The sequence below is a fragment of the Lissotriton helveticus genome, chromosome 7, assembly GCF_964261635.1.
Source record: "Lissotriton helveticus chromosome 7, aLisHel1.1, whole genome shotgun sequence".
In the NCBI taxonomy this organism is placed as follows: domain Eukaryota; kingdom Metazoa; phylum Chordata; class Amphibia; order Caudata; family Salamandridae; genus Lissotriton; species Lissotriton helveticus.
In genome coordinates this window covers 66,618,057-66,640,509 of record NC_136068.1, presented here as the reverse complement: position 1 = coordinate 66,640,509, position 22,453 = coordinate 66,618,057, and the positions used below count along the sequence as shown (strand labels likewise).

The window sequence follows — 22,453 nt, the reverse complement described above, 5'->3', positions numbered from 1 at the left end:
GTACGGGGGTAACCGGGTGGGGGGAAGTACGCTCTCGGTAAACAGGCCCTCTGTGCATGCGCACTCATACGTGAGGGCGTGGCTGACTGATAAGGATCTGACAACAGTTAGCGACCTTGCTGTAGGCCCAAAAATAGGATATGCAGAAAATTAATAATGTGTGATTATGATTCAAAATATTAGTTTTGGATAGGAAATATTTTGTATTAGAAGTATGTTAAGGTTAGCCCTTTGATACCTGTCTACATGAATTGTAATCTAATGTCAATTACGTTTTCTGCATAAATGATTGTGTAAATATTGTTTATTTCACATTTTTTATTTGTTTTTATGTTTTAATAAATACGGCCGGGGGGTTGTAAGACCCCCCGCCTTCCAAAGAAAATCCTCTCTCATGTCCAATTTCTAATAATTGTGGGTGAACACAAGGCAGGGGAGGGGGATGGTCGGTAGTCCTTGACCATACGGGGGTGTGCGGGCCCTGCATCGTTGACCCTGAATCCCTGGCTGGCTTGAGGCGAGGTGACACGGCTCGCTGAGACCCCCTCGAACCTGCATGTTAGTGCTCTTGAGTGCTTGGCGCCCACCCACCTCTGCAGTATATAGCAGCGTGAAAGTAATGTGTTGTAGTGTTAGTTTGGGCCAACCTAGTTTGACAGTTGGCCCTGGTATTCCGGAGTTTTGTTTAATAAGGGGATGTTTGTTCCTGGTTCGGATCACACTGTCTCTCCTACCTTGCCCCACAGCCTCTTGCGAGGTGCACTATCACGATATCCTCCTGCACTATGGCAGTTTTGGGTAAATATAGATTGTTGACCTGGAATGTTCAGGGAACGGGGTCTGTGCAAGACATCGTATTCATGCTCAACTGAATAGACGCAAGGTTCATATCACTTTCATTCAAGAAACCCACCTCACTAATTCATAAATTTCCAAAATGCATAGGAAATGGAAGGGGCAGTTTTTTAATACCTCTTATTCTGCTTTTGCTAGGGGGTCCTTGATTTGGAGTTGAAGCGGGTGCCCTTTACCTTAATAGAACAACGGACAGATCATGAAGGGCGTTATGTATTGCTACATGGGAAGTTGGATGGTTCCCCGGTGATTCTAGGTTGTGTATATGCACCAAGCTCCGATCAGAATACTTATCTTACCAAGCTTAACACTGTCTTATTTGACTGGGCACATATCCCTTGGGTCATTGGGGGCGATTTTAATTCAGTCCTAGATATACATTTAGATCGTTGCAGACATGCAGAGTTTCTACAGGCCTGGACTGCAGGGTGTTCTTTACAAGATATATGGATACTCATTACCCTGGTTACAGAGAATATTCATTTTACTCCCCTCCACACCAGTTGCACACTAGAAATGACCGCATATTCTGTACTACACTGCTGCTGCCCCAAATGACTGAATCTACTTATCTTGGGAAAACATTGTCTGACCATAACCCTATTGAGGTGATACTGGCATGGGGTAAAATTCCCACACCGTTCCTCACTTTGCAGGTCTCTATCCACAATTGTTAGAGAATGTGGTTTTTCGTGCTACACTAGGCACCACTAGGCAACAAAATTGTCATCCGCGGCACGGCTATTGGGGCCGTGGTGGGAGCCCGGCAGGAGGTCAACAAAAATCTCACCACCGTGGAGGCCTCCCTTAATAGGCTTGAGACAGCAGCCCTTCCTTGCCCGTCACAACTGCAGCTCCTTCAGGAGGCCAGAATCAAATATGCTGAACTGTTGGAACAATTGCGGCTAATAGACTATAAGTCTTCTGCCAGGGAGCACATTTGCTGCAGGAGCGCTTCGCGCATTGCCTCAATTCGATTTTAACATTTCCACTTTGTAATTGTTTTGCTTTGGTTAGTTTTTCCTGTTTTTAATAGGGCCCCCTTACCTGCAACTTAATTGTTAATCACCGCCGCTTGGGCGGGTCCGGGGTCTGAGGGGGAATCACTGGCGCCGCCATCTTGGAGCGGGGTGGGTGTGTGATCAGCAGCAACTCCCTACGTGCGCCTCAGTGCGCATGAGCCGGCGAGGGACGCCTATTTGAGGCGAGTCCCCAGTCTAGCCTCGTTCTGCCAGGGAGCACATTTGCTGCAGGAGCGCTTCGCGCATTGCCTCAATTCGATTTTAACATTTCCACTTTGTAATTGTTTTGCTTTGGTTCGTTTTTCCTGTTTTTAATAGGGCCCCCTTACCTGCAACTTAATTGTTAATCACCGCCGCTTGGGCGGGTCCGGGGTCTGAGGGGGAATCACTGGCGCCGCCATCTTGGAGCGGGGTGGGTGTGTGATCAGCAGCCACTCCCTACGTGCGCCTCAGTGCGCATGAGCCGGCGAGGGACGCCTATTTGAGGCGAGTCCCCAGTCTAGCCTCGTTCTGCCAGGGAGCACATTTGCTGCAGGAGCGCTTTGCGCATTGCCTCAATTCGATTTTAACATTTCCACTTTGTAATTGTTTTGCTTTGGTTCGTTTTTCCTGTTTTTAATAGGGCCCCTTTACCTGCAACTTAATTGTTAATCACCGCCGCTTGGGCGGGTCCGGGGTCTGAGGGGAATCACTGGCGCCGCCATCTTGGAGCGGGGTGGGTGTGTGATCAGCAGCCACTCCCTACATGCGCCTCAGTGCGCGTGAGCCGGCGAGGGACGCCTATTTGAAGCTCCTCCCTTAGCGCAGCGGGATCGCGCAGCGGGCGTGTCCTCGCGTGGCCGGAGTCGTGCCAGAGTCCTGCCCGTCTGCGCCCGTCCGCGCCAGGACGCGTAGGACGGTAGGGCCCTGGCCTTCTGTCGACCACGGCAGATGTAAACATGCCATGTTATTCAAGGGATGCCTTACTTGCCATCGGGCTTAGCCACAGGAGCTGTACTGCTCCTCGGGTTGGGCCGCTTTGCGGACCTTATTCCTGTATCTGCGGGAGGTTTGATCTTACCGCCCCCACCACCTGCTTAAGTCACGTTCAGGATATCCCGGGACCGGCTCCCGCCCTTCTTTCACTCTATGGAATTTGAATGTCAGGTCAATGGTTAAACACCATCACGATATCATGACCTGATAGGTAAGGACCCTCCGGATGCCTTTTGCGTGATGGAGACCTGGCTACAGGACACCGACACGGCTGTGATTAACTTGGCTTTTCGGCCGGAATACTCGGTTTATACCCTTAACCGAGCCTCTAGAGGAGGGGGTCTAGCGCTGGCGGTCAAGTCTTGCTACCCGTGTGTCTGGCAAGGGCAAAAAATCTCCGGCTGTGAAGGCGCGCTGTTTAAAATCTCAGTCACGCCCAACTTCGCTTTCACAGGCCTCTTGATTTATCGGCCCCCTGGTAGCGATTTGGCTTTCAGGGAAGCCCTCCCAGACGCCATTAGCGCCTTGGCTGCAGGCTGCTCCAATTTCTCCATCCTTGGAGATCTAAACCTCCACTATGATAATCTATCTCTTTCGGCGGTCTATAGCTCTGTCGCCGATCTCGAGGCGCTCCATTTAGTCCAGCTGATCTCGTATCCCACCCATGTAGGTGGACACACCCTTGATCCTTTTTTTACTAATCTAGCAGAAGCCAGTATCCTTACCCCTTTACCCCTGGCCTGGACCGATCACTATTTGGTATGCATCCAGTGTCCGCTGTTTGAGCCGCACCGCAAACATGCGGTCCGCTCAATTCCTAGGCGGTGCTGGTCTAAATTAAAACTCGAGGATTTTTTCCATCTGTTGTCCTCTGACCCACTAGGCTCAGCCGACACTGTGGATGAGGGCTACGATTTCTTTTGTAAGTGGGTCACTAGGGCCCTTGACTCCCTTATCCCGATAGTTTCGTGTAAGTGTGGGTCTAGGGACCCGAGCCCTTGGTACGATGATTCGCTGCGGGCGCTTAAAAACATCTGTAGGCGTGCCGAACGGGTATGGCGCAAAGCTTACTCCAGCGACAAAAAAGCTTTGTACTCTGGTGCTGTAAAAATTTACCATCGAGCAGTATGCAGAACCCGTGCGGCATATTATGCCCTACAATTTCGTACCAGCACCAACCCCTCCAAAACTATCTTTAAAGCCCTGAAAGATCTTATCACCAAAAAGTGATCGCGCCTCACCAGGGTTCCACTGCCCATTGTGAAACTTTGGCGGCCTTCTTTCTGGAAAAGGTGCATGCCATTTACAGAGCTTTTCCTACGGTTACACCTTCTGCGGGCAGCCCCCCTAAGCCTCCTACCTTGGATGTGTTACATTCCTTCCCGAGATTAACATTGGTGAGCTTAGGTAAATTGGCCCTACAGGTTAAGTCAGGCTCCCCGGCTGACCCCCTTCGTCCGGCTTTGTTTAGAGACCTACCATCTATTGGTCTCCCACCGGTTTGCTCCTTAATCAACACCTCCTTAGCAGCCGGTGTGGTTCCAGTGAAGTGGAAACAGGCGGTAGTTGTGCCCATCCTCAAGAAACCAACTTTGGATGTCGATAAACCTGAGAATTACCGCCCAATTTCCCTTCTCCCGTGGCCTGCCAAAGTTGCGGAGGCGCATGTCAACTCTGTCCTCTCTGATCACCTTTTGCAAGCCAACATCTTGGACAGGACGCAGAATGGTTTTCGTGCAGGGCATAGCACGGAGACGGCTCTACTTTATATGGTGGAGCATTTGCGCTCCGTGCTCGACGCTGGTCAAACGGCGGCGCTGGTGCTATTAGATCTGAGCGCCGCCTTTGACACCGTGGCCCATCCGATCCTTCTGCGGCGCCTGGAAGAAGCGGGTGTCACCGGTCTTGCGCTCCAGTGGTTCCGATCTTTTCTTGCCAACCGTTCTTTCTGCGTGGCTGTTCCGCCCTATCAGTCCAATTTCCATCCTCTGGAACTGGGGGTTCCTCAGGGCTCCTCGCTGAGTCCCACATTATTCAACCTATATGTGAGACCGCTGGCTGAGGTTGTCAGGCATTGGGGTATGACCATGGTGTCCTATGCCGATGACACCCAGCTAGCGGTTACTATCAGCGGGGATGCGGATGTGGATGCCCCCAGATTCCAGAACGGACTTCGGGCGGTCGCCTGCTGGATGACTTCCAACTGTCTCCAGCTGAACGCAAGTAAGACAGAGGTCATGATCTTTGGCAAGCAGACGGAACTCTGGGGTGACAGGTGGTGGCCATCAGACCTGGGCCCCACTCCCAACCCGGTTGCTCAGCTAAAAAACCTTGGGGTGTGGCTTGATCCTTCTCTCTCGTTCGTATGCCATACTAAGCGCACGGCGGCCTGTTGTTTCGGCATCTTGCGGGGTCTTCGACCCATACTAAAAAATGTTGATGCAAACACCAGGCAACTCATTATCCAGGCAACTGTGATGTCGCGGCTCGATTATGCCAACGCCCTGCTTCTGGGCCTAAACCAGGCGGAACTCGCCCGCCTGCAACGGGTACAGAATGCAGCGGCGAGAGCTGTCGTGGGCCTGCCTAGATTTTGCTCCACAACTAATACCTTGCGCTCGTTGCACTGGCTCCCGATTGCACGTAGGATCCAGTTTAAGGCCCTTTGTGTTGCTTTCAAGGTCATTAAGGGATCACCTGCCCTGATTCTGGCCGAGCTCTTGTCCCGTTACATTCCAGGCTGTGCTTTGAGATCGTCTGACCTGGAACTTGCGGTTGTCCCCCGGTTTAGGCGCTGCCGGGCCGGCGGCCGTTCCTTTCAAGTGTGTGCCGCCGTGCTGTGGAATTCCCTTCCCTGTGAGATTCGTGCCCTCGGGGATTTGCTCTCCTTCCGGCGGGCTGTACAAACTTTTTTGTTTTCTTAGTCTCTATGTTTTTTCTCTTGCTCTGTTGTGTTGTGTTGCTACCCTGGCGGGCGCCAGGACGCTCCTTCGCTGGAGCATCTGTGCGCCTAATAAATAAGTTTAACATAACATAACATAACATACACAACATAGTCACAAAGATGCTGACAAAACAGGGACTCTACTTGCACGCCTGATTAGAGACTCCCCCCCACCAGTGCCCATTACTGAAGTTTATCTCCCTGATAGAACGGTTGTGTCTACCCAAGCGACCATCATTACTGACGCTTGTACACTGCCCCTATCACCACTCCATTACTGATATCGAGGCCTTTCTCCATGGCCTGCCCTTCCCCCAGCTGACGGATGTTGCTCAAACTGAATTGGAAGGTCCGATAACTGCTGTTTAAATTAAGGAGGCCATAAAGGCACTGCTCAGAAATAAGACCCCAGGCCTAGATGGCTTGCCCAAAGAATTGTATGCCCTGTTTGCTGAAAAACTGGGTTCCCCACCTTGTGACCCCATACAACACAGCCCTTGATTAATCTGCTTTACCCCACACAGCCATGCAAGCATTGGTGACTTCCCTCCCTAAGCCTAACAGAGACCCCTGTGATATTTGTGGCTACCGCCCACTTTCTTTACTGACAACTGAATATTAAATACTCAGTAAATTATTGGACAACCGACTATTGCCTTATCTCTCTAAACTATTTCATATAGATCAATGCGGTTTTGTTCCGGGCCGCAGCACCTCACTCAATATATGGCGGCTTCATTATATTATGGAAGCAGCGGCAGCTATGTCCCCCACAGAGGGATGTATTTCCCTGGATAATAATAAAATAATACCAATCCTGTATTTGTAAAGCGCACAGCTACCCGTAGTAGGTTTCCCGGCGCTGGGGCCGTCAGGAAGATTAAGCAAGCTATTGCCCAGAGTCACATGGTGCTGGGCAGACCCCTGCCGCCATTGCCGGGGATCGAACCGTGATCCCCAGCATCCGGCGACAGTCGCCCTGGCCGCTGCCCCACACCTCTTCTGGATATGTAACAAGCCTTTGATACCCTTTCCTGGCAGTACATGTGGGCCGCCCTGGAACGGTATGGTATCCCTAAAGGATACCTGCAGAGGGTACAGCTACTATACAGCGCTCCAACAGCACGCACCCGTACTGGCGCACACATTTCCACAACCTATTCAATAACTAGAGGCACCCGACATGGCTGCCCCCTGTCGCCTCTGCTATTTGTAATGTCGATGGAACCCCTTCTCCTCAAATTTTGGAGAGAGGCAGTAGACCTCGGGATTCTGCTACACAACACATCACACATAGCCTCTGCTTATGCCGATGACCTCATCCTTTTTCTCAAAACCTCAACCTTAATTTGGACCCCATCCCATCCATTTTTAAATGCTTTGAATTAGTTTCAGGCTTGGCAATTAACGCCAAGTCTTACGCCTGTTTTATGCGACACCAGAAAAATCCAAAACCTATCTTATTTGGGGAACTAACTCTACAGACAGTGTCTGACACGTTTAAATACTTAGGTATTCAAATCTATAGATCCCCACAAGACCTTATCAACGGTAACATACTGAAGACGATCGCTTCCCTTCAAAGGCAGGTTTGTTTTTGGGTCACCTTACCACTGTCAGTGATAGGAAGAATAGCACTTTTGAAAATGGTGATGCTTCGTTTATTATATTTTTTTTGCTAACTTCCCTGTTGTGATTCCTTCTTTCATTTTTAAAACTCTGAATACATGACTGACTGAACTGATCTGGGGTAGTGGCTGTAGAAGGATCGCGTTGGCAAAATTACAACTGAGACTGTAGGAGGCCGAGCTAGGAGCACCTGATTTTAAGGCATATTGCCTAGCTAGCCAACTGCAATGGCTCTCATATTGGTTGGCGGGCCGTCAACTGCAGGAAATAGAATATACCCCTCGACTTTTGCACCAGGGCACTCTACATAACATGCTCTTACCCACTGGTAGGATTCCACTTACGCTTCCATTGTTGCTCAACACAGCACTCCTTTATTGGAAACAAACACTCAAGTATACCAAGAAAGCCATTCCATACTCTGATAATATACCACTATTGGTAATTCCAACTGCTACTGGAATGGTTACTACTAAAAGGTTATCCTCATGGAGGAATGAGGGGGTTTCGACTGTGGGAGCGTTATTTATAGAGGGCACCCTGACTGATTATGACAATTTTCAACGTGCTCATGGAGTTCCCTCAACTTTATTTCTCTTACACGCAGCACTTGTTCGTTATATTAAACAACACTGGGCCCCTGCTGGGTCTGAACCTCCTATACATGCTTTAGTCCAAGCGATACACCTAATGGGGGAGGCTGACACCTTACCCGGTGGCTATACAGGAGTATCAGAACCCATTTCAGTACACCCTTACTCTTACTCCGCACCCGGTGGTCATTCGATCTCAACAGGAAATTTACAGATAAAGAAAGGGCCTTGCTATTGGAATTCCCTAAGAAAATTCCTGTAATGCTTGCTTTAAATATATTCAATCGATGATCTTACATAGAGCATACCTCACACTGCACCGTCTTAATAATATATACCTGGATGCCCAACTCTCCTGTCCTAGGTGCCAGGAGGCAGATGCAAACCTCATTCATATGCTCTGGGCCTGTCCTAGACTTCGATTCTTTTGGCATGTCGTCACTCATACCATTCGGCAAGTCACTAATACCTGTGACTGGTTATCTCCAGAAGCTTGTCTTCTGGGCCTCCATCGACACCCTAAGATACAGAAGATACAATTCAAGTTTGCGGACTTGGCACTACTTATTGCTAAATAAGCAATTACTATGAGGTGGAAATCTCCCTCCCCTCCTACGCCACTGTACTGGCATATGGAATTGATACGATGGGGAATGGCTGAAAGCACTATAATCCAACAGGAGGAATTCCTGGGCTTGCGTAAGACTCCTATTTCATTGGAATGGGATCACCCAGCATCACCGACAGCGTTGATTCACCCCATTACCACCACTTCTCCTTAAATGACTAATTTGTATTTTTCTTGAACACTGTCAGCATTTTTTTTTAATTATAGTGTACAAGTGCACGTCAGTTCTGTTTGTATCTGTCAATGTTGTGGCTCAATGTTTCTAGGCACTATTATGTACTATAATCTTCATATTCACAAGGCATAGTCCCATAGGAGTCTGACATATCAGTCAGTATTATTGAATCAGAGAACAGGGGGGGTGGAGTTGATTTATCTTTATATTTCTTTTCAATGTTGATCAGATATGTTGTGCCAATGTACAGTCTATCCTTGCTTATCCCCCGACTGTTACCTTCAGAAGATGGTATTATCATGTGTTCCGTGCTTATCCTATATTTCTCCCTTTTTGCACTGTTTAGTATATTTCTTCTTCCTGATTCCTGATACACTGTACAGACATATTCTACATGAATATGATGTTTTGTTTAGTACTGCAGACATTTGCAATGCACAGTTACCACTGACACAGATAAATGCTTTTAGTGTGTTGTCCTATATAACATGCAATGAGTGATGTGTGTGTGTGTGTGTGTGTGTGGTGTGTGTGTTCGATATATATATATATATATATATATATATATATATATATATATATATATATACTTATATATATACACACACACACACATATATATAAATATATAAATATATATATATATATATATATATATATATATATATATATATATATATATATATTTAAAAAATAATTTTACAAAAACTTGAGGAAATTCTCTATAGCTCTAGAATTTTTATTTTTAAGATGTCATCATTGTTTTAATTTGCCCATTGCATGTCATGGTTGTTGAAGTCATTCATCCACATTGTTATTCTCATTCTTTGCTCTCCAGTGAGCAGTGTTGTGCTACTGAACAAACACTCTTGTTGAACCAATAGACACCTTAAAAGTTTAAAGTATCAGGGATTCCCAGGATGAAGATGGGGGACCATTCAAGCATGTGAATCTACGAAGGATTTAATTTTGGAGAAGCCACATAGTGTCCCTATTTGCCAGAACATCCCAGGGTTATCAGCGTGCTTAATAAATGTATAATTCATTCATACATTCCATCTTTGCCATAGCTTAAGTCATTCATAAGCAGCACGCCACAAACTGAACACTCACTTAGAAATTAGGATAATGGTTGCTACTTACTCGATAACTTAACTACAATAGGGTGAGTCTGCCCCTGAGGGTATTTAACCTGGGACTAATAAGTTAAATTGCAAATCTCTTCAGCAGGTGCCTCAACTGATGGGCCATCTCATTGGCTCACTTTCTTTAAGGGAGAAATAATCTGTATCAGTTGCCAATACTCTGTGAACAGGATAGGTGGGGGTAGTAGGCCCCCCCTTCAATGTAGGATACATAAATAAAGGGAAAATCTTGGCTAGGTGTGAGAATGACAGTCCCTCTAGCTCAGACTGCGGCGGTCACCCCACAATCTTCTCCACCCATGCAACCACATCTCTGTTGCCCTACATCTGCAAAGCGCTCCCAGGCTGACTTCCATTACCTATGCTAGATGTTCGCACATTCCAGTAGAAGGTCACTGAGTCCTGGCTGCACAGACAGGCAGTGTACTCGCAGTCAAAGCAAAATAGGATCTCAAAATCACCATGGGGTGGAGCTAGAGCAGCATTGACCTGCAAAGGAGAGAGGATGAGTGCTGTTAGTGTACCCAAAAAGACAAATTAGCATACCCAAGTCTTTTTTCTCATAACATTCAGTGTGAACAAAAAGCGATTATGTAGCAATTACGCAGATCGGTAGAACATCTCCACATATCTCCCCCCTTATACAATACAGAAGAAAAAAAACAATGACAGTTAGCTAATACAGTATTAAATACTATCACCAGGATCCTATTCATTTAGAATTAGATGGTATTACCAGGATCCTTGACCTACTCCAGAACTTTCTGTCACTCAATTGAACAACAGATTTTTTACATCAACCACTTTTTGGGGTCAACAAAACTTACTTTCACCTTTCTTTACACAACCAAATTTCTTCACAGCCACCCAATCACCACAACTGACATTCAACTCCTTGGCCGCCTTCCTTTTGTCATAAATGATTTAGTTTTGTCTCTGGGACTCATTGCTCTTGCTAAAATGCAATCACGATTGATCCAAACACTTGATCTTTCTTACATACCCACACAGGTTATTCTTTTGTTGCAGGTTCTCTTCCCTTGAGAGCAACAAATGGGGACACACCTGTCGTACAGTGTGGTGTAATTCTATGGGCCCAAATCATTTTGTAGAATTCAGACTTCCACACAAGGCTATTAGCCAAAGATAACTGGATATTCTCCATGAATATTCTATTGACCCTTTCAACTAATCCATTTGCTTGTAGTCTAAATAACACAAGTTTCTTATGTTTAATGCCAAGACCCTCAAGGAAACCTTTCATGACCGTGGAAACACATTGTACACCGTTATCAGAAACTAGTACCTTGGGAATTCCTTCTTCCAAAAATACTCCTTTCAAAAACTCCTCTACACTCTGACTGCAGGTGTCTCTCATAGACTTAACCACAAACCACGTACTGTGATAATCCACCAGAACTGCCAAAGACCTATCTTTCATGCCCAGCTTATCCACAGGACCAATAAAGTCTAAGGCTAATCTTTCCCACGGACAAGTAGGAAGATCTACACATCCTAATGGTGGCTGCCTAACCACTTTACACTTGTCACTATTGCCACAAGCAACACAGTCACTAACTACTCTTTCAACCTCGTTGTCCATATTTGGCCACCAGAAAGACTGTCTTAACCTTTTCTTAGTTAAACCCCTTCGCTAATGTCCCTCATGGACAATTTTCATAATTCTACCTCTCAATGCTACAGGAGGTACAATACGGTTACACCAATAAACTTTATCCTCATGAATGCACAATTCATCCTTCACCACAAGATATTGCTTAAGAGGCTCACCAAGAGTTATTAAGCCTTGCCAGCCATCGTTAATCAGGGTTTTCAATTGTCTGTATTCTTCATCATTAAGGACAGCATCACTCCACTCCGCTTGTCTCAAAGCTAACTCCTCATCCACAGGACAAACAATACATTTGTTCGACAGAAAAACATCTTCTTCCTCAATCACCGGTAAATGGGACAAACAGTCGGCCACCACATTTTTGTTTCCCCTAACAGATTCCACACAGAAATTAGGATCATATACAGATAACAACCACCTGGAAATACAGGGAGTAACACTACCTTCCAGTCCTCTACCACACTTCAATATGTGCAAAAGTGTGAAGGGCAAACCCCAAAGATAGTATCTAAAATGGTTCATACCCCAACAACAAGCCAGAGCCTCCTTCTCAATAGCTAAATAGGACAATTGAGCCCCTTGTAATCTCCGTGAAGTGAAACCAATAATCTTCTCCTCACCTTGAACCTTCTGTGTCAAAACAGCCCTTAATCCTACATTACTAGCATCAGTTGCCACTGTTTTTTTTTTGTAACGTCGAAATGTCCCAATGTTGGTGCAGTAGCAAGAGATTTTCTGACAGAAGCAAATGCAGCATCACAATCTGTTCCCCACACACACACTCCACTCCTTTTTCTATTAAGTTCCTCAAAGGCTCTACTATATCGGCAAAGTTAGGAATGAATTTAGAACAATACTCAGCAAGTCCTAAAAAGGACTTCAATTGATCTTTGTCTTTAAGTTGAGGTGCATCCATAACAGCCCTTACAATATTTTTCTTTGGTTTATTACCTTCTGCAGAAAGTTCATCGCCTAGATAAGACACCTGTTTTTTCCGTAACTGACATTTCTCCTTCTTCACTGACAAACCATACTTCTCCATTCTTTTCAAAACCTCATTCACCAAACCATCATGTTCACTTTCTGGCTTTCCCACCACCAATACATCGTCCTGAAAACACAAGACAATTTCCACACCATGAAAAATGTTCTGCATAATCCTCGGAAAGACTGCAGAAGTCAAGGCTAGACCAGATGGCATGCGACAATAACGGTAAGCACCAAGAGGAATTATGAAAGAAGGTTATGGTCTAGATTCTGGGTGTAAATGCACTTGATGGTAGGCTGCAGACATATCAAGAACGCTAAATACACTTCCTCCCCCATCACACTCAACATTTCAGTAATATTGGGCAAAGGTTGCTGATCTACCCAAATATTCTTATTCAGATTGCGCAAGTCAATGCAGAGACGAATCTTATTATCAGGTTTAGGAGCAATCACAATGGGAGAAAGCCACTCAATAGGTTCAATGATATTCTCCTTCAGAAGCTTATCATTTTCTTGTTGAAGAGGTCCCTTCATAAGAAAAGGTATGGGCCTAACTTTATGGACCACTGGAACAGCACTTTTTTTCAATATTATCTTATGCGAAAAACCTTCTAGTTTACCTAATTGATCTGGAAACACATTTAGAAATGATTGAAATAAATCTTCACTCCGTTTTGTGTAAGTATCATGCTTGGATAAAACAGTCAGTTCCCAAAATCTATAGCCATCACAGGTTCATTTGCATTGGGATTCAGAACAATGTTCAAATCATGCTGATGACGCCATCCCAAGAGATTGGATCCCTCCTCAGTCACATAAACTCTTCCATGGACACCAATATTCTTTACAAATATATTCATCCATGTCACACAAATGATATTGATTTTTCTTCCTCCATACCCCACTGCTTTCACATCAGCTGGCACCAACTCCTCCAGCTTTCCTTGGACAACATTCAAATAAGTTTTAAAGGAATCAAAATAAAAAGACTTCCTGAATCAGCCAATACACTAACTTGAGCAGTACCCAGAGGAATAGCACAGTAATGTTTTTCTAGTGGTTCAGAACTTTCTCTTTTTATCCCTTGTAAATTATTATTTCCTCGTGCAGGTTCTTGAAACATATAATACATAACGCTACTTACACACACACAGTCATCAACAGTAGAAATGATTTCATGTTGTATTTCTTCCAGAACCTCCACTACTTTCACAGAGGAATCTTGCACTCTGCCCCTTGATCTACAAACTTTCGCTAAATGACCTTTCCTACCCAGAGTCTACAAGTCATGCTTCTCGCCGCACATGCAAGACTGGAAGCAATTTGCCCCGGAGCCCCACATCAAGAGCATATTATATTTCTCTTTTCAACTATTTTGCTATCTACTGGTTGTGGAAAGTTAGGTTTAGGATTTAACTTAACTTCCTTTACGTCAACCACAGATGATTCTTTGTTAAAAATTTTAACAGTTGGCTTATTCAAGTCAATTTCCTTCATCCACACCTCTGTTTGTTCCATACTCCTAGCGATTTGTATTGACTCCTCTAATGTAGGATCCATAGACAAGAGTCTTTCTTTCTCGTTTTTATTATTTGCACAACGCACTATTTGGTCACGGATAAGGCTTCAGATAAACATTGAAACTCACAAGTCACAACTAAACCACATAAAGTAGCCACATAAGTCATAATATTCTCATCATGACCTTGTACACGAGAGAAAAATTTGTGTCTCTCAAACACAACACTTACTTTAGGTGTGAAATGTTTCTCCAGCATTTGTATGGACATTTAATAAACATTTATAGGCTGACCATCATCCATTCCTAAAGATACTTCTGGTAAGTCATCATAAATTCTACGAACTTCAGTTCCTAAATGATAGAGCAATATGGCCTGTGTCCTTACGGGACCATATTTATCTCCCCTAATAGCTAACATGTAGGTGAAAAATATATTTTTCTACCTTTTCCAAGGAATAACTGGCTCCCAAGGAAGAGGCAAAAATCATGGTGGAGCCGACATGGAGTTCTGCCATTTCACTCACACAAAAATAATAATTTAAAGTAATAAGCTACCATAAAACACAAATGTCTAAAATAATAAAATGCAGTAATAATACAGTACTGTAGCAGGATACACTTGTGTAGTCCTTCCTTCACCCGATTGTCCCTTCTCTATGTCGATAACTTGTCTCCAAACTCCACAGACACACAGTCCTCTTTTTATGTATACTGAACACAAAGGCATAATAGTCCTCTTTCCATGCAGACTGACACGAAGAACAATTTCAGAAGCAGAGGCACAGAAGTTTGACAACGATCTAAAGTACACTGATGAAAGAAATCAGTCGTGTGAGCACTATCGATCTTCTGGTGCCGACAGCTGCCTCGCGGTCGGACACGACAGCTGCCTCGCTGTCAGATATGAATTGGAACAATGCCCCTTGGTATTCATGAGGCAATCAAATGCGTGGCAGTCTTTAACGACGATTGTCATGATAAAAACAATTATGCAAAAACATACGAAAAGTACAAAAAACTGAGTTACTTCACACGGTTTTTCTGTATAATTTTGTAAAAATGGGAAACCAGTAGGCTTTTACCCGATAGGCGTTATATCTTTTCCCCACAATTGAGTCCTTGACTTGAAGATCTCTCAATATCGAACTTGTGCTTTAAACCCCAGCTCCAGCTCGTATCTCCTCTATAATCCTCTCTCTCTCTCAGCATGAAGGTAAGAAGGGAAAATAAAAATGTACAGTTCAAGCCAATGTATCACGTATATCCTTTCTTCAGCGTTGCTCAATCCAGATACAACACTTTTACTGGGGTGGAGGTTATTCATCCACTTTTGCAAAAAAATGGACACTTGTAACAGATCTAAACCATTGGGTAGATTGATTATGGTATTCTCAAAAACACAATGTTTATGATGGTATTGCGGTGTATATTTTTCATCCGCCCTTACATTGTAGTTGTGGCAGTTATCATTGAATACCATAAAGTGCAAGGTGCCTGCCTCATCCAGAGGCTCCTCTGGTCTAGATTCGCAGTGTCCAGAGATCAGAAGGTGAGGTAAAAAATTTAATGAAAAAGTGGTAACCCCAAGGAAAAAAAAAATTCAATTAAAAATTAGGTCAACACCCAAAACTTTTTATTAATGGTGAGGATCTAAAAGGTAAAATAATTGGTACTTGTACTAGATCAAGTGACTGGATCTAGAAGTATGGTGTTAAAAATGGTGTCGACATGTTTCAGCCCCCTATGGCTCAACGGAGTCTGCAGGGCTTTCGTCAGGACTAAACAAACATACAAAACATAGATAGTTACTCACACCATTTGTGTAGTTACTGCGATGGCTTACTGGTTTAATAAGTCAGTTGCCAATCGGGCTCTTTTTACCTAGTGTAAAGTAACAAGAGGCTCCGTCAGGGGATATCGGCCAAATTATTGCCACAGAGCCGCGAGGGAGGAGACTTCCGCCGCTTGTGCTGACTCTGCCCCTGGAGTAGGTAAAAAGAGCCCGATTGGCAACTGGAAACAAAGAACATCTCCACAGATTATTTTTTATTTTTCCACAGCAGCAGTTGCCACAGGTCCAGAAAATGCAACAGCTGTACAAGCTTCCTTCTCACACATGCACAAAAGCACACACACAGAGCACAAGGACAGCACAGGCAATATCAGTCGCTCCGTAAACCAAGTGCTCCCCGACCCCACCGAACTGGTTCTGGCTGGATTCAGTGATTTGTGACTTTAGAGAAAAAATACTTTTTAGGTATAAAACACTGCGCTGAAACCTTTTTCAAGGGTGTCCTTCTGGATGTCAAGACGAAACTCTGTCCGAGTGAACAGAGGAGAGGACTTTGAAACTTTCACCAAGCTTGCTGAAGAAACTACCCGAGGGCCTGAATTGAGAGCGCCTTCTGCGGAAGTATCAGGGACATTAGACTTCACCCCATCAGCTGTCTGAATTCCTGTGCGAGGAATCCTACTTGCAGGTGAGGCCTCCGTCGAGTAATCTGGAGCCTCTAGTTCTACTGTGAGGAACGCGGACTGGTAACCCTTGTTAACTCCATGTGGGCCGTCGCAGCTAAGAGAGCCCGTCTTAACTTGAACCTTTGGAACCTCCGCTGAATCTGTGTCAGCCGCCACAGTTAAGAGAGAGCTGTAGCCACTGCTTGTCTGCCGTTTTGCCAGCCTGGTCGAGATCATCCTTTGTCCTGTGGGACGCAACAGCTAAGAGAGAACCTTCTCTGCTGAGAGCCCACCTTAACTTGAACCTTTAGAACCTTCGCTGAATCTGTGTGGGCCGCCCCAGTTAAGTGAGAGCTGTAGCCGCTCAGTGCCTGCAGTTGTGCCAGCCTGGTCAAGATCATGATTTGTCCTGTGGGTCGCCACAGCTAAGAGAGAGCTGCTGCTGCTGAGTGCTCGCACCTTTGCAAACATTGCATCATCGTGATTTTTCCTGTGGGCCGCCGCAGCTAAGAGAGAGCTGCAGCCGCTGAGTGCCCACACCTTTACCAACTTTGCATCATCTTGATTTGTCCTGTGGGTCGCTGCAGCTAAGAGAGAGTTGCCGCAGCTGTGTGCCCGCACCTTGGTCGCTATGGTCTCGTGGGCCGGCGCAGCTAAGAGAGAGCTGCTGCCGCTGTGAGCCCACCACTGAGCTGCATGAAGAGAGTCATTGCCACCATCAGCCTGGGCCGCCGCAGCTGCGTGCTGCTGCCGCTGAGAGCCCGTCTGTCACCGAGTGCTTGAGTCATTGTGAGTGCACGCTGCGGACCACTGCAGCCAAGAGCTGTGGTCACTGGGAGTCTGCCTGTCACCGTCTCCGCTTCTTCGAGAAGCCACGCGCTGTGTCCCCTTCCAACGGCAGGTATCTGGTGCGCAACGGGTCGTGTAGACCCAGGCCTTGAACTAACTCAGTGCCACGTTCTAGTGAATATGTTATTGCATTTTTAAGTCTAAACTAATTTACATGCTTTGTGGCTTGTTAAACCACTTTGAGAGTCTGGTGTTGAACCTTAGATAAATATACCATTTTTCTATACCTACTTGAGTTGTGTCCTTTTGTGGTGTTGTTACTGCCTTGTTGTGCATGGTCATAAATGCTTCACACACTGCCTCTGAGATAGGCCTAACTGCTTGTGCTACGTTACCACAGGGTTGAGCAGGGGTTATCAACGGGGGTAGCCCTGACTTAGGAAGAAGGGTCCCTATTTGGACATTGGCGACAGCCATTGCCAACTAGAGACCCCCAATTTTTACAACATCCAAATAGCTTTGCAGCATGCCCATGCTTGCATGCTTTAGCACTTTAGCATATTGCCTTTGCCAGCGCTTGTTGTATTTGCCGATGATTTTGATGGATTAGAAGTTGTGGGAAAAAAGTTTGATTTGGTGTTGGTGAGGCACTCGCCGTCTCCTGCTGTCTATGCTGTTGTTCTTGGTTGGTCGCATTGTCATTTTTTACAGATAATGGGGGTTCTCATGCTCATTTGGTGAGGTCATTGTCTCATTGTTTATGATATTTTTGGCAGATCTTCCTCAAGGGGTTTGATGTTGATATCAGTATCTTCAGAAGGTATGTATTTTTCATGCACTTTGCAATGTACTTCAAAAGGTAACCCTAGTGACATTAATGCAGTAAGATGAAAAGTGAAAATATGCTTTTTCCTGTCCATCTGATGCTAGTGGAAGGAGTCCAAAAGTTAACTATCCTCCTGGTCTTACACCCCAGGACTTGCTACAATTTCCCAATGCATCACATTATGCTGCAATCCTCCTAGCTTAAATTATACAGCAATCTGCAGGCGGCTTGTTCAGCTGCATGTGATCCTGGACAGTCGAGGGGAGTAACAGGCCTGAACAAACACATTGCACATGTGTGTAAAAAATTGAGGATTAAAATGGAGGACTTTGGGCTATCTTTCAGTAAATTTACAGAAGCTTTTATCTGCCAGGATCACAAAGCTCTCTAGTTTTCCATCAGCACCCGGATCAATATAGAAAAATGTCTGAGGAAACAGTGCATGGTGCCACCTAGTGGTAGCTCTCATAGCCCACCTCATTATTAACATACCCAGCTGCCCCCTTTTGTAGTGTATATTTACATTTTCCAGCTGCTGTGCTGGAAATGCAGGCTCTGGGACATACAGAGGTGTTTAGAACAACATTTGCCAAATTCAAATTCATCAAAGGTCAGAGTAAAGTAGAAAATAAAAAAAATGCAATGTGCGTCACAGTAGAACATGACGACTGAGAAAGTCTGTATTAAAATAGATAGCAAACATTTTGGACGAAGTTGAATCATAACTAATTGAGATAAATGAAGTAACTACTGACTGCAAAATCCTGGAGGGGTGGGGAATGGAGAGTTGTGTAGCATGCAGCTATAATGGCTGCTACCACCCCTGGTAGAAATTGATTTGACAGTCAGATTTACAGAGAAAAGAAAGCAGCACTCTAACAGAATTGGCCGAACTCTAAAAGTTAGAACTATGAGGCTCATTACAAGTACAGCGGTTTTGAGATTGCAGTACATGTGGTGGTGGTCTGACCGCCATAACCTAGGCGGTCCAATCGGCTAATTTCAAGTCTGGCGTTCAGACAACCACCAGCCCACTGCAACACTGCCAGCACAGCCAGGATCCTGAATCCCTTGGTGCTTGTGGTGTTCAGAGTGGGGAAGAATGGAGGTGGTGCCTTGCCTGGCAATGCCATCCATATTTCGACTTACAATTCCACAAGCCTTTTCATGGTGCATGCCAGCAGGTTGATCATGACAGTACAGGCATTGCTGGGCTGCTGCATTGGCTTCAGGCTCACACAGTGAAATAGAAATACCAGCATTTGGAAAGTTCACAGCTACCTCTGGAGAGGTGTCCTGGTGCTGGGGGCTGTCGGAAAGATTAAGGGGCCAATTAGGATGGCGGAAGCCTCCGCCGGCCTGAAGGATGCGGATTCAACACCGCGGCCACAGAAAACACCCACCGCCAGATTAGGATGGTGGTGGGATTGCGGTGGAACCAGCGGCAGACGGCAGGGCTGTCCGCTGTTGATCTGCGGGGTGTGGAGGGCTATTTGGTGGCGGTGTCTGCAAGACATCATCAGCCAAATTAGGATGTGCATAGAAACATGCTTTTCCACTGCGGCTTTTCCGCCGTGGAAAAGCATGTGGTCTTTGGTGTTTGGGTGCCCTTTGCGGGCCCCCAGGGTTTCGGGGGTGCACATGGAGGGTACCTATGGTACCCCCCAGCATTAACATGCACAAAGCTGCAGGCACCGCAAGGTGCCTGCCGCTTTGTGCATGTAAATGTAAAACATGCATTTTTAACCTTGCGGCGGGTGCTGCTTCAAGAAGCACCCGCTGCAATGTTAAAGATACAGGATATGACTGCCAGGGTGGCGGTCACATCCTAATTGCACCGTAGGGACCGCCACTGCCCCTGCGGACGGTCCCTCCACCTCGGGGGTGGCGGACGGACGCAGGTCCGTCCGCCATCCTAATAGGCCCCTAAGTGAGCTATTGCCCAGAGTCACATGGTGCTGGGCTAACCTGTCGCCGGGGATCGAACTGTGAAACCCGTGGTCCAGGGTCAGACACCCTGGCCCCTGTGCCACACCTCTTCCACTGCCCCACACCTCTTCCACGAAGCATGCAGACAGCCAAGACTGTGGCCCCCACACCGCTGGCCCGGTGGTCCAGTTATATTGGGGTAGTCTTAAGACTGCCAACATTATGGTCTTGTGATGGATGCGGCTTTAGCAGTCTGGTGGTTGGACTGTCAAAGTTGGAATTAGGCCCTTAAACAGTAGTTTTCTCAGACTACATCTTAACTCAGGCACAGAAGGTTACAGATGAGAGGTGTGTAATATTTTCTTAAATCTTTATAGCTTCCACATCGGAGCAGATAGGGAATAGCAGTTTTGATTACTATTAATGTGAATCCATGCCCATAACAGCCTGGACCACACATGACTCCATCCAGTACCTTCCAATCAAATGGCTCCCCTGTAAACCAAAATACCTGGGTGTATTGGTAAGCAGCGACCTCACCCGCATAGGTCCGGACAGCCTATTGCTTCTAAGACCAAATACAAGTGAACGCTCGATGCTGCAAAGCTACAGTGATCCCTCTGGGGACAGCTTCAAACAGTTAAGGTTTAACTACAACTACATCTTTGGTTTGATCGTTCTGAAAATCCCCAAGTCACATCTTTAAAGTATCAACAACTCAATAAAGAAAAATATTTGGGGAGAACACGTCCATGGCTTACTTTCGCTAAACTCCATGTAGCAACAGCATCTGGTGGCCTTAGGCCACCAAACACCGACCTATACTATGCAACACACCAATTAATACCAATAGCATATAAATATACCGACAAGCTTAAGACTTCTGGTGGATTACGACTCAACATGCATTCAAAAGGAGGTCACTTGGATATAGATATTACACAGAGGCCATTAAGATGTTAGAGACCCATAGAGTCCTACCATTCTTGGAGCATCAGACATATGGACGTGTACTTACAGGAAACTAGGCTCACACTGCTACCTACACCTGCAGTCTCCCATATGGCATATCTTCCCTATATGAACTATGCATAGTCCCTTCAATTGGCTCCAGTGGATCTCGAAAGGGATTAGCACATTGAGTGATGTATAAGCGGAAGGCCAATTTAAAACATTTGCTTAACTGCGACTTCAATTTGGGTTACACGATAATCACCTGTCAATATTATCAGCGAAGCATTGTATTACACATGCTAGCGAAAAACAACCCTAAGCACTCACTACCTCCGTGATACTTGCCACAATTGAGTAGGTACTAGAAACTAATAATGGGACTCTATGATGTTTTGGTCAGAGAAATGTTTTGAGACCTATGATCAACAGTCTTATCCAAATGGGAGACAATACTGCATAAAGAACACAAAGGTGAAGACTGGGCCACCTTAATGCAAAATCACAATAAAAGCAGAAGAGAGGCCAGACTGAAATTCTGTATTTTTAAAACTCTAGATGACTGGCACTGGTTGCCCAAAGGACTGTACAAATACAAATCTAAGCCCCTCTCCAAATGCTGGAGATGTGGCTGTCCTGACGGAGATATGCCCCATATTCTTTGGTCCTGCCCGATAATGCGCCCTTACTGGAGTTCCATATGTAATGAATTAGCAGGGAGATTATTTGAGCCATCCAGCCACCCATGCCAATGGCCGTAATCCATGACTCCCAGGATATTGAGAATATTATCACCCACAATTAATTACCGGTCAACACATCCTTGGCGACTGCCAAGATATGCACAGTACGGAGGTGGAAACTCAATGACAGCCCCATCTTGACTGAATGACTTGAAGCTATGGCAGAAACAGTAGCTCACAAGAGATCCAACTACAAGCTTAGTGACCAACTACAAAAATTAACGGCACTATGCCACCTCTTCTTGCACCATGGATAAATCTTCAAGTGGTTCAATATGTAATGCCTGGGGATTGTACCCTTCTCATCACTCTTAGAAATTAGACCACTCTTAGATCTGCTTATCTTATAGTACCACTTTGGTAGTGAAGTCTACTTAGGAGATAACTGAAGACCATATCATAGGGAAACTGACTATGAGCTTGATATTGACACATTGTGTGACTTTGTATTATCTAACTTAAGCTGTACTAAAGGGGTGCAATAACTCTTACCTTCCAACAGTGCTGTTCTTCATCTTCAGGTTGTCTGTGATAAGAGTTTAAGACCCTGCCAAAAGTCCCCTTCTCCCAAAGATGACAATAGAACTTCTTCTTTAAAACCTTTCTTCTACAACTCCTTAAACTTCCGGAAAGCACCGTTCTAAATA

At 45.5% G+C, this 22,453-nt stretch overlaps 1 protein-coding gene across 14 annotated transcripts in view; it reads right to left on the bottom strand.

Annotated features, from left to right (window-relative positions):
• LOC144768069 (alpha-2-macroglobulin-like protein 1) overlaps nt 1–22,453 on the bottom strand; it is a 618,955-nt gene that overhangs the window by 266,443 nt on the left and 330,059 nt on the right. For all 14 annotated transcript variants that reach the window (XM_078651444.1, XM_078651445.1, XM_078651446.1 and 11 more), the window contains exon 20: nt 10,326–10,455. In XM_078651444.1, coding sequence (XP_078507570.1) covers nt 10,326–10,455 — 130 coding nt within the window. The remainder of the gene's footprint in view (nt 1–10,325; nt 10,456–22,453) is intronic.